At 41.7% G+C, this 16,128-nt stretch overlaps 1 protein-coding gene across 3 annotated transcripts in view; it reads left to right on the forward strand.

The window, feature by feature from the left end:
- Positions 1–415: 415 nt before the first annotated feature.
- Positions 416–16,128, forward strand: part of LOC105032798 (transcriptional adapter ADA2) — a 105,682-nt gene continuing 89,969 nt past the window's right edge. For all 3 annotated transcript variants that reach the window (XM_010907365.4, XM_029261137.2, XM_073247646.1), the window contains exon 1: positions 416–591. In XM_010907365.4, coding sequence (XP_010905667.3) covers positions 539–591 — 53 coding nt within the window. In that variant the 5' untranslated portion in view covers positions 416–538. The remainder of the gene's footprint in view (positions 592–16,128) is intronic.

Raw genomic sequence — 16,128 nt, forward strand, 5'->3', positions numbered from 1 at the left:
AACCGTTGATCATCTTCTCATGCCACCACTGACAGCTTCTGTTATATCATCTACTAAACACGCATCTCAAAGTCCATTTATAGCACTCCATCAATACAGTTCCGCAACTTTTGTTACGTGACGTGTCATCCTAGCACGGCTCTTTCAGATATTTCATTTTATAAATTTTAGCGTGTTTCCTACAGTAGCAGTGAGTGGTACTTCACTAGGCGCCAAGACCCAACCGGAGAACCAAATGTTCTTCAAGATGATATAAACTAACGTGCACAGAACATCGTTGGGTAACACGCGGTTCCCGTCTGGCTTTACAAGAGGGTGTCCGACGATGTAAACTGTGTTCCTGCGGAACAAAGTGAGCGAGATTCCACAGGGAGCCCTTCCATAAACACGCTGCCTCGCAACACTGAAAGTGGACGCATTTGTGAGGACTGGAAACCGGCGAGCGCACACAGGCGGGGCATCTCCGGAGACTAGAGTGTTTTGGGTTATTTATTCGGAAGATTAGGGTTTCGGAGGGGCATTCTGATCCCGACCCACAATGGGGCGCTCTCGCGGAGAAACCAATTCCACAGGCAAAGATTCCAGACAGAGGTGAGGATTTCGTCTCATTCTCTCCTCCTTTCCCTTTAATTTCTTCTCTTCCGATCTTTCTAAGGTTTTTGCGTTGCAGTTCGTGGATTTTTGGGAACTTCCATGTGGAATTTTTGGTATTCTCTGCTGGATTTTCTGTTTCTTTTGTTGGATCTTTTGCAAAGCTTCAGGATGTTCAGTGGGATTTTGGTAGGCATTGAGTTTGATGAATTGTAGGTCATTTTAGTTGGAAAGATATCGACTTGCGCTTGATTTTCTATGAGGGAAGGGGATTATTGGTTTGATAGGTGCCTGTGGATGAGTTGAGATAGATTTTATAACGTAAATTAAGAGTACAATTTGGAAATGGGGTTGAGATGGAGCTGTGGATCCAGGATTTGCAATGCGTCTAGGTTATTGTCATTATGTGCATATTTTGATGAGAAGTATGGAGATCTGACACTTTTTAGGTATCATGTGAATATTCATTATGTGGATATCTAACTAGTCACTCAACTTTGGTGAATGGTCATGAACATATGTAGAAAGAGTCTGAAGAGTAGTGAGAGGATTAGTTATAATCCATGCAGAAGGTGATGAAGCCTATAAGAGGAATGATTAATTTTTTTTGAAGATAGAACAATAAAATGGGGGCAAAAGGAGTTGCTATGCCCCTGGATCTTGGAGTTTCAAAGATAAAATATTCATGTACAAGGAAATTTGTAATTTTGTAAAGGTCCATGAGTCAATGAATGAGAAATAAAAAAGGATGTTTGATATTGCGTGATGTTGTTGTAGGACACTGTGATTATCAGTTTAAATCCGACTTTGAAAAAAATTAAAATACATAAAAAGCAATGAATCAGGTCGATTCTACAGAGAAGGCAATATTGATTTGAAAACTTTGATTTTATAAAAGAAAAAAAAGATGCGAGAAAATAATTGAAATCGAAAAATAGAAATTTAAAAGTACAAAAAAAAAACTTAGTACTGAGATCTATTATCTAGATCTTAGCTTCTACTTGCGATAAAAGTAAAGAACAAAAATTTAAAGTGCATAAAAATAACTTTTGTATTAATTAAAATCAGAATTTAATTACAAAGAATTTAAAAAATAAGTAAATAAAGTAAAACAAAACTGTAACAAAGATTTGAAGTTGATTGGTGCAGCCTCGTCGAGAAGATAGTTGATGACTCTCCTTCTTCCTTCAAACTCCTCAGAGCATGCTGGGCTTCCTCTTCTTCTTCCTCTTTGGATCTGATCTTTGAGATGATGTAGGCGTGGAGATGGTGCAGGAAGCAAAGCTCTCTTCTAAGCTCCTCTTTCTTAGAAGCCAACCCAAAACCCTAAGCTATGCTGCCTCCTCTCTCTTGGATGATTTTTTTCTCTTCTTCCTGTACCCCTTTTTATATGCTTCAAAACCCCCGAAGTCCTAAATGTATTCAATCTTTGAGTCTCTCGCGGTTTCACGGCTTCCTGCGTTCTATTTTCGCATATCAAATGCATCTCACTCGCTGGCCTTGTTCGGACCCATCAACCGTTGTCTACTCTTGCCTTGCATGAAATCCCACTTAAAACCATGCTTGAACCGGCCCTGCTCGCCCATGTGAACCCAAGCTCCAAGCACTTGCTTGAAGTCTGTTTGAATCCACTCCATCACTCACTCAAAAGCCGTGTGAAAGGTCGAAAAGTCGCTGGGTCCCTCCAAACAGCCACCGGTCCACCTTTTCTTTTAACACCCACTAGGTCCCCCATGAAATCATGCCTTTCTTATTTCTCTTTTTTTTTCTTTTATCCATTGGGTCCTTGCCATGCATCCATGTACCTTCGCATGTCATGTATGTGATAGGTTTAAATTTGAACTCGAGCTTCATCTGCACGTGTTGGAGAGCTGTTGCTTGTTGGTTTGCAATTAAATCTTCATAATTAATTATTTCTGAAGAAGAGCATAAAATGTATCAAATATTAAATAATAAAAATTAAATAATAAAGGTTTTAATACTTCTTATATTATATTTGATGCACTGATTATACCCCCCAACTTGAACTTTGCTTGTCCTCGAGTAAAGAAAGGATTTAGGGCAAAGTATCATTTAGCTTTGAGTTTTAGAATTTCATCAGGCAATTTTCAAAAGGACCATTGATGTTCAGTAGAGCGTGAGTGAATTGTCATTGGGATATTAGTATTAATCAATGTGGAAGTTAAGCCAAGAACATTAAATTTTTTCTAAACATTTTCTAAATTGCCCCTACCTTTATCTCTAAATCGCCTAACTTTCATATGGGCAAGTGTAGTGTTGCTTCCGTCTTTCATTTATTGATTTTTTTTCATATTTCTTTAACGTTGTACTGCTATTGAGTGTCTTAACCTCTTAAGCTTTCTGTTTGATCTATGTAGCGAGTTTTCAATCAATGACTCCCGAATCAGATAGCTTTAGGGTATTAGGTATAAAATATCCCTCGAGCTTATTTAGCTCGAATTAAATAGGCTACGAGTTAAGACTAGTTTTACAACAGAGCTTCTTTGCTCTTCACATCTTTTAATGCGAAACTCAATTCTTGCTTAGGCAAAGAGGTCCGATTACTCAACATGGAGTTCTTGAAAACTTTTTTTTTATAAAATAGTTTATTTTATGAAGAAGCATATAGTTATCCTACACAAGCCCATAAGAAGTAAACTCTTCTTTGATGCTATTAGGAGGAATTAAAAATGCTCATAGAAAAAATATTTATATTCTAGATTTAATTTTTTATTGAATTTTTTTAGTACTTGATCCCACGATATCTCACAAACTCTCTGGGCTGTGCATCAATTTTTTTAAAAAAAAATGCTTGGTTCAACTCGAGTCTTAAGCGTAATCGGATGCCAAACGCTAAATATTAAGTTATTTGAGGATTTATTAAATTTTTTTATTATTCTACCTCCCCAATTTAATTGACATTGTCCTCAATGGAGTAGAAAAAATAAAGTATGATAGACAAAGAGGAAGAAAAGGAGAGATGTCACCTGACCCAGATGTGTATTTAGTTCAGCTTGGCCTTCATGATTCTACTCGAAGTCTTCTCAAAATTGATTTTTCCCCCAACTTAGTCTTAAACTTAAAAAAAAAGGTAAGCTAAAAATAAAAAGTAGATTCAAATATAAAAGCTAGGTTGTCTTTCAACAAACGCTAAGTTTAAAGTTTTCAGCCAGACTATGCCGATTCTCTCACCTATCCAGTATCAAATACTGGATTGAAAAATTCTAGTAGTCTTTCACATCTAAATTTAAAAAGATAGCTTGCAAGCCGATCATTGATAAATTCCATTCTTTCATATTATCGATTTTCGGAAGATGGTTTGTGCCCCCATTTTTAGTTTCTTGTTTATCTAGAATTGTTTCTATATATTCTTCTAAAATGCTCTTAAATTGGGTTTTAGGAATTGGATCTGATGCAATGATTACTAACAAGGTTTTCTTAGGCCCTAGAAACACATACTTAAGTAATTTAGGCAAAGGTTTCAGTTAAGTTGTGGTGGGGCTTGAATCGAAGGATGTAATGGTTCAATTTCTAGCTTAAGTAAGGGCTTAATTCTCATTGATCAAGGCAATGGATGTGATGGGTGAGGTGAATCAAGTAGGACATTCACCTTCTGGACTTGAGTTTCTTCAATGGGCTTGTCTAAAAAATTATCTTTCATCAAATCTAAGAAGGAATCGGACTCAACTATCTCATCTATCAGATCAATTACAGAACAGTTTTCCTCTTTTTGAGCGTACTTTAAGGCATTGAAAATGTTGATTCTCACCTTTTGATCTCCAAAAGAAATGTCCATGGCTCCTGTTTTACAATCGATGTTGGCATTGGCAGTGGCTAGAAATGGACGACCTAGAATTATAGGATCTGATTCAGCTCTTGAGATAGTTCCATATCAAGTATAAGGAAGTTTACTGGGAAATAACATTTGTTTACTCTAATTAGGACATCCTCAATCAGACCACGTGACGTCTTTATAGATCTATCAACTAGTTGCAAAATCATCGATGTGGGTTTCCGTTCTTCTATCCTAAATTTTTCATTGATCAAGGTTGGAAGTAGGTTCACATTAGCTCTTAAATCTAACAAGGCTCGGTCAAAGGTGATGCCTCCTATAACACATGAAATCAAAGGAGCACCAGGGTCTTTTATGTTCTGAGGTAATGGGTTCAACAGGATTACACTTACATCCTCAGACAGCATAATTCTCTTTGTGGTTCGTGACTCACGTTTTTGGGTGTAAAGTTCCTTGAGAAATTTAGCGTAAGTTGAAATATGTTGAATTGCATCGAGAAGGGGTAGATTAATATGAACTTGCTTAAATAATTTCATTAACTTCTCATTATGTGCTCTTGCTTTTTGCAGAAAGAACCGGCTTCGAGGGTTGAAGGAAACGGGACTCTAGGTTTATATATCTCGGATAACTCATCTGCTCTCCTCTTCCTTTTATCTTTCTCACTCAAATTGGAACCAGCATCAGTATCAGTTTCGGACTTAGGTTCTTCTATGCAGTTAGTCTCAGTACTAACCTTTTCTTCTAAATTTATATTTTGGCTAGCATCAGTACTAGCCTCTCTTACCTGATCTTGGTATGGGTCCTTAAGAATCCTATCACTTCAAAGCTCAGAAGTTGCTTTGGCATTCTCAAATTGGGGATTCTTAAGGTAGGATATTGGATTGATGACTAGATCCAGATGGTTGGTGGACATTGGATGGGTTGTTCTTAGGATTCGCTATCGGTTAGTTTCACAATTGATCTGATTCTCTCCTCATGGTGGACTCAACTAACTATCTTATTTATACTTTTAGCTTGATGATGGATTGTTGTTGGGTCACAATCAGTTGTTAAAGTTGAGTAAACCTATCGTCGGCTATATTGGTCTGTTGAAGAGGTGGGTATGATGGCTGATTGTGATATGGTGGCTGGGTAGGCTAATTAGGCTGATCTTTATTATATGCATAATTCTGATATTGGGGTCTATTTCGAAAGTTTTGCATTAGAGGAACTTGGGTTTGAGCCTGAGTCTGTTGGGGTTTCCAAAAAAAAATTGGGGTGGTTCCTTCAATCTGGGTTATATGTATTCGTGAATGGATCATTAACCGGCTTGGAGTAGCCTTGTGCAGCTTGGACTTGTTCTTGGATGAAAGGTGAAAACTGTGCAGCCATGAGACATTCACTCATATGATGGGCTGGGCTAGCATAGATAGAATAAATCTCCTGATAATTAGAAGGTGATGTGCATTGTGCAGGAGATTATTGATCTAAGGCTAGGACTTGATCTAACTTCTGAGCAAGAAGATCGATTTTATCTAATTTTTGAGCTATCAGGCTCAAGTTAGCCTTAGAACTAGAGTCTGAATGTTTGATCTCATAGATTGTCCATTTTTGGTGAGGAATCGACCTTTCATAAGCAGATAATGAAGCATGGTGGATCGAATTTTCATCCAAAATTTCAAACAAGACATAGGCTTCATCCTCACTCTTGTTCATGAATGCAGCTCCACAAGATGCATCCACTATCTGTCTATATTGGTCTCCTAAATCCTCATAGAAAGCTTGAACAATTTGCCACTTAGATAGATCATGGTGTGGGCATTTTCTAAGAAGTTCCTTAAGTCTCTTTCATGACTCGTGAATTTGCTCTCCTGGAAGCTGAGCAAATCCAGTGATGGCTCGCCTCATGGTGTTGGTTCGACCTATGGGATAGAATTTTTTAAAAAATTTGTGTTGCATTTCAGCCCAAGTTCGGATTGATCTCCTTATTGTGCCAAGCCAATGCTTGGCTTTGTCCTTTAGTGAAAAAGAGAACAAGGTCAGTCTAAGTGCATCATCAGTAAAATTTTGGATCTTTACCATGGAATAGATTTCTAAAAACTCATCTAGATGCTTATAAGGATCTTCATTGATGTTCCCATAACAGGATGGGAGCATCTGGATTGTGGTCGATTTGATCTCATAATGGCTTATAGGAATATCAGATAAGTGGATACAAGTCGATGGATTATAGGTAGAAGGAATAAAGTATTCCTTTATCTGCCTAGATGGTTCTTCAGGATTTCTAGCCATTTGATTGTCAGATTTAACGTGGATCATCCATTCAATTTCAGGATTGGGTTTAACTAGGTTAGGAAAAAGAGATCTCCTACCATGCATGTATTAGTGCAAATCCTAATGTGTGTGGTTCATATTTTTTTTTTAAAGGAAGAGGGAGAGAGGAAGAAGAGAATAGGAAGAAAGAGAAAAGTTCTAAAGATGAGAATCCCAAGAGAGTCCTAGACCTAGAGACGATAGAAGAGAAAAATTATTGTGGTTAGATATTAATTGCAATCAAGTTAGCACAAAGTGAACTCTCTATCTTGAGGTTATCCTAAATCTAAACAGCTTCTAACTGTTTCAAGTGCACCGTTAAGCACTCCAAGTGTGAACCTAACCAACCAAGTGTCCAGATAAGTGTAAGGTTAGTGGGGGTCCCCCTGTTGCTTTCCTTAAACACCAACTAAGTTGGCCAGATCAACGAACGAAACCAATTAATAACCATCTTTCTTCAGGACATAGTCTCTGAACCACTTTTCTAGACATCAACTGATCAACTAGGCCCGATCAGGTTCAACTTTTGGGATCACTTATCCTATTAAGCTCAAGTTCCTTCGGGGTTGACGTCTAGTTAATTTTAATTTAGAGGCTTGGGTTAATGAGGGATGCTAGTTGGTTATTTTTGGGCTAAGGAAGGGTGATGAAATCCCCACCCTATGTTGTTAATGGGTGTTGCCCTTAAGTTGATTTGAGATGAATATGCACAACTAATTTCAAACAAGAGGTTCTATGCAACTAAATTAGATGCATGAAAATAATTAAACTTGAGAGGCTTACCTTATCTCCAGCAATCACCAAAAAGTAAATCTAAATAATGGATGCTCTAAGCAATTAGGGTTTCTACTCTTGTCATGAAGTTTTGATTAGGTTTAAGTGGGTTATTGTTAAGTTAATTTGAAAAGAAAGCAACTAATGCTAAAAAAGAAAGAAAACTAGGCTTAGGATTGATCTCATTAAGCGAAATTGGAAGCTTTTTTTCTCTCCTTTTTTTTTTTTTTTTTTTTCTGCAAGAAAAATAAGAAAAGTTAGTAAGCTATATTCACAAGAAATCAAAAACTTTAGCATTCGTGCCTTTCCCAGTAACAGCATCAAAAACTTGATATTGCACGATGTTGTTGTAGAACACTGTGATTATCAGTTTAAATCCGACTTTGAAAAAAATTAAAAATACGTAGAAAGCAACGAGTCGGGTTGATTCCACAGAGAAGGCAATGCTGATTTGAAAACTTTGATCTTATAAAAAAAAGAAAGATGCGAGGAAGTAATTGAAATCGAAAAACAGAAATTTAAAAGTGAAAAAAAAAAAACTTGGTACTAAGATCTACTATCTAGATCTTAGCTTCTACTTGCGATAAAAGTAAAGAACAAAAATTTAAAGTGCATAAAAATAACTTCTACATTAATTAAAATCAGAATTCAATTACAAAAAAATTTAAAAAATAAGTAAATAAAGTAAAAGAAAACTATAACAAAGATTTAAAGTTGATTGGCGTAGTCTTGTCGGGAAGATGACTCTTCTTCCTTCAAACTCAGAGCATGCTGGGCTTCCTCTTCTTCTTCCTCTTTGGATCTGATCTTTGAGATGGTGTAGGCATGGAGATGGTGCAGGAAGCAAAGCTCTCTTCTAAGCTCTTCTTTCTTAGAAGGCAACCCAAAACCCTAAGCTATACTGCCTCCTCTCTTTATGCCGCCTCCTCTCTCTTGGATGATTTTTTTCTCCTCCCTGTACTCCTTTTTATAGCCTTCAAAACCCCCCAAGTCCTGAACATATTCAATCTTTGAGTCTCTCAAGGTTTCATAGCTTTCTGCATTCTGTTTCCACATATCAAACGCGTCTCGCTTGCTGGCCTTGTTCGGACCCGTCAACTGTTGTCCACTCTCGCCTTGCGTGAACTCCTGCTTAAAACTGCACTTGAATGGCCCGGCTCGCCCATGTGAACCCAAGCTCCAGGCGCTCATTTGAAGCCTGTTTGAATCCACTCCATCACCCGCTCAAAAGCCGCGTGAAAGGCCGAAAAGTTGCTGGGTCCCTCCAAACAGCCATTGGTCCACTTTTTTCTTTTAATACCCACTGGGTCCCCCATGAAATCATGCCTTTCTTCTTTCTTTTTTTTTTTTTCTTTTTTTCTTTTATCCATTGGATCCTTGCCATGCGTCCGTGTACCTTCACGTGTCATGTACGTGACAGGTTTAAATTTGAACTCGAGCTTCATCTGCACATGTTGGAGGGCCGTTGCTCGTTGGTTTGCAATTAAATCTTCATAATTATTCCTGAAAAAGAGCATAAAAAGTATCAAATACTAAATAACAAAGATTAAATAATAAAGATTTTAATACTTCTTATGTCACATTTGATGCGTTGATCAATGTTATGCTCCAACATTTGGTATCTGATTATAAACCAAACTATTTTGAAAAATCCAAGAATTTCACCAAGGAGGGGAAAAAATCAGTTAGGTGAAATATGCGATGCTACACCCAAAGATGGCCCATTACCATGGTGCTGGTGATCCAACAGCGACCCGATGTGTGTCTTCCAGAGGAAATGACAAAGCGACTGCCCAGCTTTTGTCATCTGGACATTTACGACTGCACCAAGGAGTTCTAGAGTCTTCTATTCGCTAAAAGACAAATGGCAGACCATTCCATCACTTTGCTTCCTCTACTCAGTGAGATCCAAAATCTTAATAACCTCGGAACGTGCATGCCCTTATCCTCTAGCAACCATAGCATGTAATGTCTCCATGGCGCTGAAGGGGAAAAATGGCACCCATTTCCTCAGACGATAGGTGCCCCCTTCATCTATAAAAACCTAATTCTCCGGGACCCTTTAGGTAAACGAAAAGAAAAGTAAGTGAACACTTGCTCTGCTTGCTTTCTTCTTGAGCTAGATCCCATACGAATTGGAACCTAACTCCATGACAAGACTTTGAGCAGTTTTGATTCCACTTCTGAACTCCATCTCCTATAAGACCTTCTCTAAACTATCACTCTCCACTCTCAACATAGAACAAGTTTCACCTCATACTCAACCACGAAACTCTTTGAAAAAGCTCAGACCTCTTTTATTTGCTTCTGCAAGAGATTGACTTAGGCATCGAAAGGTCCACCGCCGGGGAAACCTCCAGTGTGAGGACTTTTTTGTCTTTGGTGGTGTTACAGGATTTGATTTGAAGGATCGACCGTGGGCTCGGAGTCGGCATCTGACTCGGAGGTCTCGACCAATCATCCTGCGATCATCTCTCTCCCTTTCTTGACTCCTGCTTGTCGGTCTGAGCCAAATCGACTCTTCGGTGGCAACAGATTCGCGTTAGAGGAAGGGCCTGACCCATATTTGAGGTTCTGAGCTCTTTTTTCTCCCCTTAATTTGAAGTATGAGGCACAGAAAGATCGTGGTGACATCTTTCGCTACCCTCCCAGGAGTGCCTGTGGAATCCACTGAGCCCGACTATGATCATCAAGATCCTAACATCCTGAAGGTGCCGACCACTAAGGTTTTAAATCCTGTGGGATGGGGTTATCCCAATTTTCTCATGGAATTGGACGTGTCGCTGTCTCATCCCATCTTGACACTTGGGACAGAGGATGTCTCAAGACATCCTGGTCGGAACATTGGGGTGCTAGCGAGATGGCCTTGTGCGGACACATGAGATGGTATCCCATCTCGATGTCCCATGAGACGTCCTGCTGTGACTTGAATCCTTGCCGACTACCCCAGACATCACCTTCGAGTAGTTTCGGTATCTCCTGCAATAGGTGCAAGCATTAACCACTGTAGTTTATGATCTGCAGTAGTCGATTGATTGGCCCATTTCGGTGTCGAGTGATTACCCAGCTTTGGTATGCCCTGATCTTCCTTCTTCCTGAAGGAGCCTGAGGCGGAGCAATCGATCTCACCCTGCCAACCCAGAAGGGGTTCCCCGGGTTTTTCGATCCACCCATCGGAGTCCCGAGCGAGCTTTGTTTTACGATCAGCAAGGCAAGGAGCGCAAACCCGATCCCCTTCTCCTTTACTCTCTTTTTCCTTGTAAGGTTCATCTACAAGTAGATCCACTGATCGACGGCCCCGAAGGAGGTACGGTCGGTGGGACAAACTGGATTGAAAGCTCCAGGAAGTGGACCATTACCTGCTATGCAAGTCCTTCCTAGCCACTCTCCAGGGAGTTGCTCTAGCTTAGTACACTAGGTTTCAACTAAACTCCATCCATTCTTTTGAAGAGTTTGGTCGCTAATTCGCTGCTCAGTTTTAGAGCAGTAGGAAGCCAAGAAAGGGTACTGATGCCTCCTCTATTAAGTAGGAAGATGGATAATCCCTTCGAAGCTACATGAGTTGCTTAAAAGTGGCCATGTTGGAAGTCCATGATCTGGATCATTCGATTGCGATGTCAGTCCTCAAAAAAGGGCTGAAGGCTAATGGTTTCTACTTCTCCCTCTCAAAGAGGTTTCCTCGCAACTTCTTCGAGCTCCTCGCCCATGTCGATAAGTACATTGACAATGAGGAGGGGATGACGGAGAAGCGGAAGGAGAGGGTAGATCACAAAAGGTCTAGGGAGGATCACCTTGTTCCTCAGTTGAAGAAGTAGAAGCATGATGGGAGACCACCCGCCGATCTCGGAGCCCTCGATGCTTCGAGGACTTCATGCCCCTGAATGCTCGTCGGAGGCAGATTCTCATGGAAATAAAGAATCAAGACATTCTTCGATGGTTGAAGAATATGAATCAATGGTCTCAGTCTTGGCACGATCAGTCAAAGTACTGCCACTTCCATTGGGATCACGGCCATGACACTGAGGACTATTTTTAGTTGAAAAAGAAGATAGAGATCCTCATTCGGTGGGACTATTTGTGGGACTTTGTCAACCGCTTGGAGGATGCCAAGGCTTCGGGTTGCAAACTCCAACCTGTGCCTTAGCCTTCGATCGAGAATCGGCCTATCATTGGAGTTATCCATACCATCATAGGAGGATCTGTTGTTGGAGGCGAGAGCTCATTCGCAAGAAAGACCTATGCCCGCACTATCCAGTCTAGGGTCCCTATGCCAAAGTGGCAGAGGTTGGATGAAGTCATCTCCTTCTCGGATGTTGATGCTGAGGGCATCCAGATGCCTCATGATGATGTTGTCGTCATTTCCATAATCATTGCAAACTATGATATAAAAAGAATTTTGATGGATAATGGAAGCTCTACAGATATCTTACTTTATGATGCTTTTTTGTAAAATGAATTTGCCTATGGGGTGGCTTTGAAAGAGAATTCTCCTTTGGTTGATTTTGCGGGCGATGCTGTCTCCATAGAAGGCATTGTAACCCTGCCTATGACCACAGGGCTGGCTTCGAAACAAGCCATGGTGTTATGCTTGATTTCTTGGTTATGAGCGTAGTCTTGGCCTATAATGCAATCATGGAAAGGCCTGGCTTGAACGTCCTCCAAGCCATCATCTCCACTACTATTTGTTGGTAAAGTTCCCTACTACCTGAGGCATAGGGGAGCTTCGGGGTGATCAGGCTCGGCTTGGCACTGCTATGTTGCCTCACTTAAGGGCAAGAAGCCTAAGGAGGCTATGCTTATCAAAAGCCTTGACGACCACAGTGAAGGAAGGCGGCAATAGGGAGAATCGGTTGAACAGCTCATCTTAGTTTCTCTGCACGAATCGGATCTGATTAGGACGATCCAAATCAGATCACTGCAGGATGAAGCCTCTTGATCCAAGCTCCTAGGCTTCTTGCAGGCTAACGCCAATATTTTTACGTGGTTGGCTGAGGACATGCCTGGAGTCGACCTGAAGGTCATGATGCACCATCTTCATGTCACCCACTGCATTGATTGGTGCGGCAGAAGTAACGGAGTTTCATCTCTGAGCACCAGCAGACCATCAAGTAGGTGGTGGACAAGCTCCTAGCGGCTGGTTTTATTGCGAGGTGGACTACCTCGAATAGTTAGCAAACGTCTTCATCAAGAAGGCAAATGATAAATGGCAGATATATATAGACTTTACTGAATTGAATAAAGCTTGTCTAAAAGATAGTTTTCTTTTGTCCAGGATAGACCATCTCGTCGATGCTACTATGGGGCACCAAATGCTCAGCTTTTTGGATGCCTTCTCCAGATACAACCACATCCGGATGGCACCTGAGGATGAGGAGAAGATATCTTTCGTCACCAACCAAGGGCTCTACTGCTACAAAAACATGCCTTTCGGACTAAAAAACATGGGAGCCACCTACCAGTGCCTCGTCAATGGGGTCTTCAGAGATCAAATCGGTTGCAATGTGGAGGTCGATATAGATGACATGCTAGTAAAAGGCTGTTTGGTGGAGTAGTGCATGGCCGATTTTGAGGAGACTTTTCAGACCCTGAGGAGGTATCGCATGAGGCTCAACCCGAGCAAGTGTGCTTTCGGGATTGCCTCAGAAGAATTCCTCGATTTTATGGTTATCCATCATGGGATCGAGGCAAATCCGAAGAACATTCAAGCCATCATGGAGATGTCACCCCAAGGATGTGGAAGGAAGTGCAATGCCTCACCGAATGAGTGGCTACACTAAAAAGATTTGTGGCTAGGTCAGAAATGCTCGTTGTTCTTGAAGACCTTGAAGCAGATCAAGGACTTCTAGTGGACAATGGAGTGCCAAATCACCTTCGACCAGCTTCGGGAGTATCTTACCTCGGCTATACTCTTGGCCAGATCGTCTAACGAGGGGATACTATACCTATATCTCACCATCTCCTCAGTGGCTGTGAGCTCTGTCCTCATCCAGGAGGAGGGAGGAGTGCAGAAGCCCATTTACCACACCAATAGGGTGCTGTAAGATGCATAAACCCGAATCCAAAGGTGAAGAAGATTGTCTACGTCTTGGTGACATTAGCATAGAGGCTTCGACCCTACTTCCAAACGCATGTCATCACCATGTTGATCGATCAATCCTTAAGGTAGGTCTTACAGAGGCTTGACACCTCAGGGAGGCTGACCAAGTGGGCTGTGGAACTCGAAAAATTTGATATTCACTACCGACCCCGACCATCCGTCAAGGCTCAGGTTCTAGTAGATTTCCTTATGGAGTGCTCACTCCTCGAGGAGGTCGAGGTTATGCTAGAATCTTCTATCTCAATGCTTGTGATTTCGTGGATGTTGCATGTCGATGGATCGTTCAACATTGGAGGCACTGGGGTCGGGTGATCCTCTCCAATCCTGACGGCATCATGTGGAACAAGCTCTCAACTTCAGCTTCAAGACCTCAAACAACGAATCATACTACAAAGCAATCTTAGTCGAGCTAAGGCTCACTTAGAAACTCAGAGTCTAGCACCTTTAAGTCTTCATTGACTCCTAACTGGTGGTCGGCCATGTTGGCGGGAATATGAGGCAAAGGCGCCCTCCATGGAAAAATATCTATAGAAGGTATGAAAAATAATCCTTTCTTTCGATAAATTCGAGATTTTTCAGATACCCAGGATGTAGAATGCTCAGGCAGACCTATTATCGAAGCTAGCAACCTTTGAATACGCCGATATCTAAAAATCAACCTGTCTGGAGATCTTCGATAGACCCAGTATCGAGGAAGAGCTGGCTCAGGTGGCATAGGTGACTCCAAACCCAGCTGGATGGATCCATTGATCAAATACTTGTAGGATGGGTCATTACTGGAGGATCGAGCAGAAGCCTGAAGGATCCAATCCTAGTCCACATGGTACATGATGCTTGAGGGAAAGTTCTACAGATGATCCTTCTCCATGCCTCTCCGTCGCTGTCTCCGACCCTCCGAGGCCGAATATGCCTTGCATGAGGTCCACGAAGGTATTTGCGGCAACCATTTGGGGGACAAAGCTTTAGCCTACAGAGTCTTGTAGTAAGGATATTACTGGCCAAGCATTTGCCAAGATGCAGTCGAGTTCATAAAGTATTATGATCAATGCCAATAACACTCGAGCATTCAGCGCCTGCCAGTAGCTCCTTTCTCCAACCATCCTTAGCTGTTCGTTCAGTGAGGGATGGACATCCTTGGCCCTTTCACATTGGCCACCAGACAAAGAAAGTCCCTCATAGTGGCGATCGACTACTTTACTAAGTGGGTTGAAGCTGAACTACTTGCCTGGATCATTAAGAACAACGCTCACGACTTCATTTGGAAGAGCATCATTTATCGCTTCGATTTGTCTCGGGTCATCATAATCGACAATAGTCGATAGTTCGACAATGCCTCCTTCTGTGAGTTCTATCAAGAACTCCACATCAACCACTGCTTCATCTCCGTTAGACATCGCCAAACTAATGAAGAGGCAGAAGTGACCAACCAAACTATTCTTCAAGGCTTGAAGATTGGTTGGGCAAGGCCAAGGGACTCAATAAATGAACTACACAGCATCCTCTGGGCCTTTCGGACCATGCACAGGTTTTCGATGGATGAAACACCATTTAATCTCGCCTTCGGAACCGAAGTAGTTGTCTTGATGGAGATAGGCCTGCCCACGTTTTGGTTGGAGGCCTTCAATGCACAAAAGAATTTGGAAGACCTACGGGTGAACCTGGATCTTCTAGAGGAAGCTTGAGAGAACTCATTAGTCCCAATGGCGGCATACCTAGGGCACATCACGTGCTATTACAACTCCAAGGTGAAGGAGAAGCACTTCCGACCTGGAGATCTGGTGCTTCGAAGTACTGAAGTTAGTCAGCCCACCAAACGAGGGAAACTCTCACCTAATTAGGAAGGATTGTACCGTATCATCGAGGTAGTATGCTTTGGAGCATATCATCTGGAGCAGTTGGATGGGATGCCTTTCCCATGCACCTGAAATTTTGCTAATCTCCGACTTTTCTATCAGTGAGGTGCTCCATGTAAAGCTATTTCTACAACGAAACTCTAATTTTTCTATGCAAAGAGAAATGTTATCGAGTAATGCAGTCCAAAGAAGCAAACTTCCTAGGCCGCTGCACCTGATGAGAAGTTCTGGTTGAGCTACGCACCCCTGGCTGGATCATCATGCCCGAAAGTCTTGGTTGCCCTGTATGCCTCTAATGGTGGAAGACTCCGAGCCTCGGGGAAAGAGTAAGCCCATACTAGCTGAAAACTCTGAGAAAGCTCTGGATGAGCCATATGCCCTAGGCCAAGCCACCATGCCTATCGAGAAGCTCTGGGCAAGCTACGTGCCCTAGGCCAGATCACCATGCCTGAAAGCCTCAGCTATCTTGTACGTCTTCAATGGCGGAAGACTTTGAGCCTTAGAGAAAGAGTAAGCCCATGCTAGCTTAAAACTCTAAGAAAGCCCTTGGCGAGCTGCACGCCCCAGGCCAAGCCACCATACCTATCCTCTCCACATTTCGAAGGCCATGGCATGCTCGAGTGCTCCTCAAGATCCCCAGTGAAAAAGACTTCTAGCCTTGGGTGGCCCAGACTCCGAAGATTCCTTCTTTCGAGTCCGCCCAACTCAAAGGAAGATGAAGCCTCAAC

Source organism: Elaeis guineensis, chromosome 13 (genome assembly GCF_000442705.2).
Source record: "Elaeis guineensis isolate ETL-2024a chromosome 13, EG11, whole genome shotgun sequence".
Lineage (NCBI taxonomy): Eukaryota > Viridiplantae > Streptophyta > Magnoliopsida > Arecales > Arecaceae > Elaeis > Elaeis guineensis.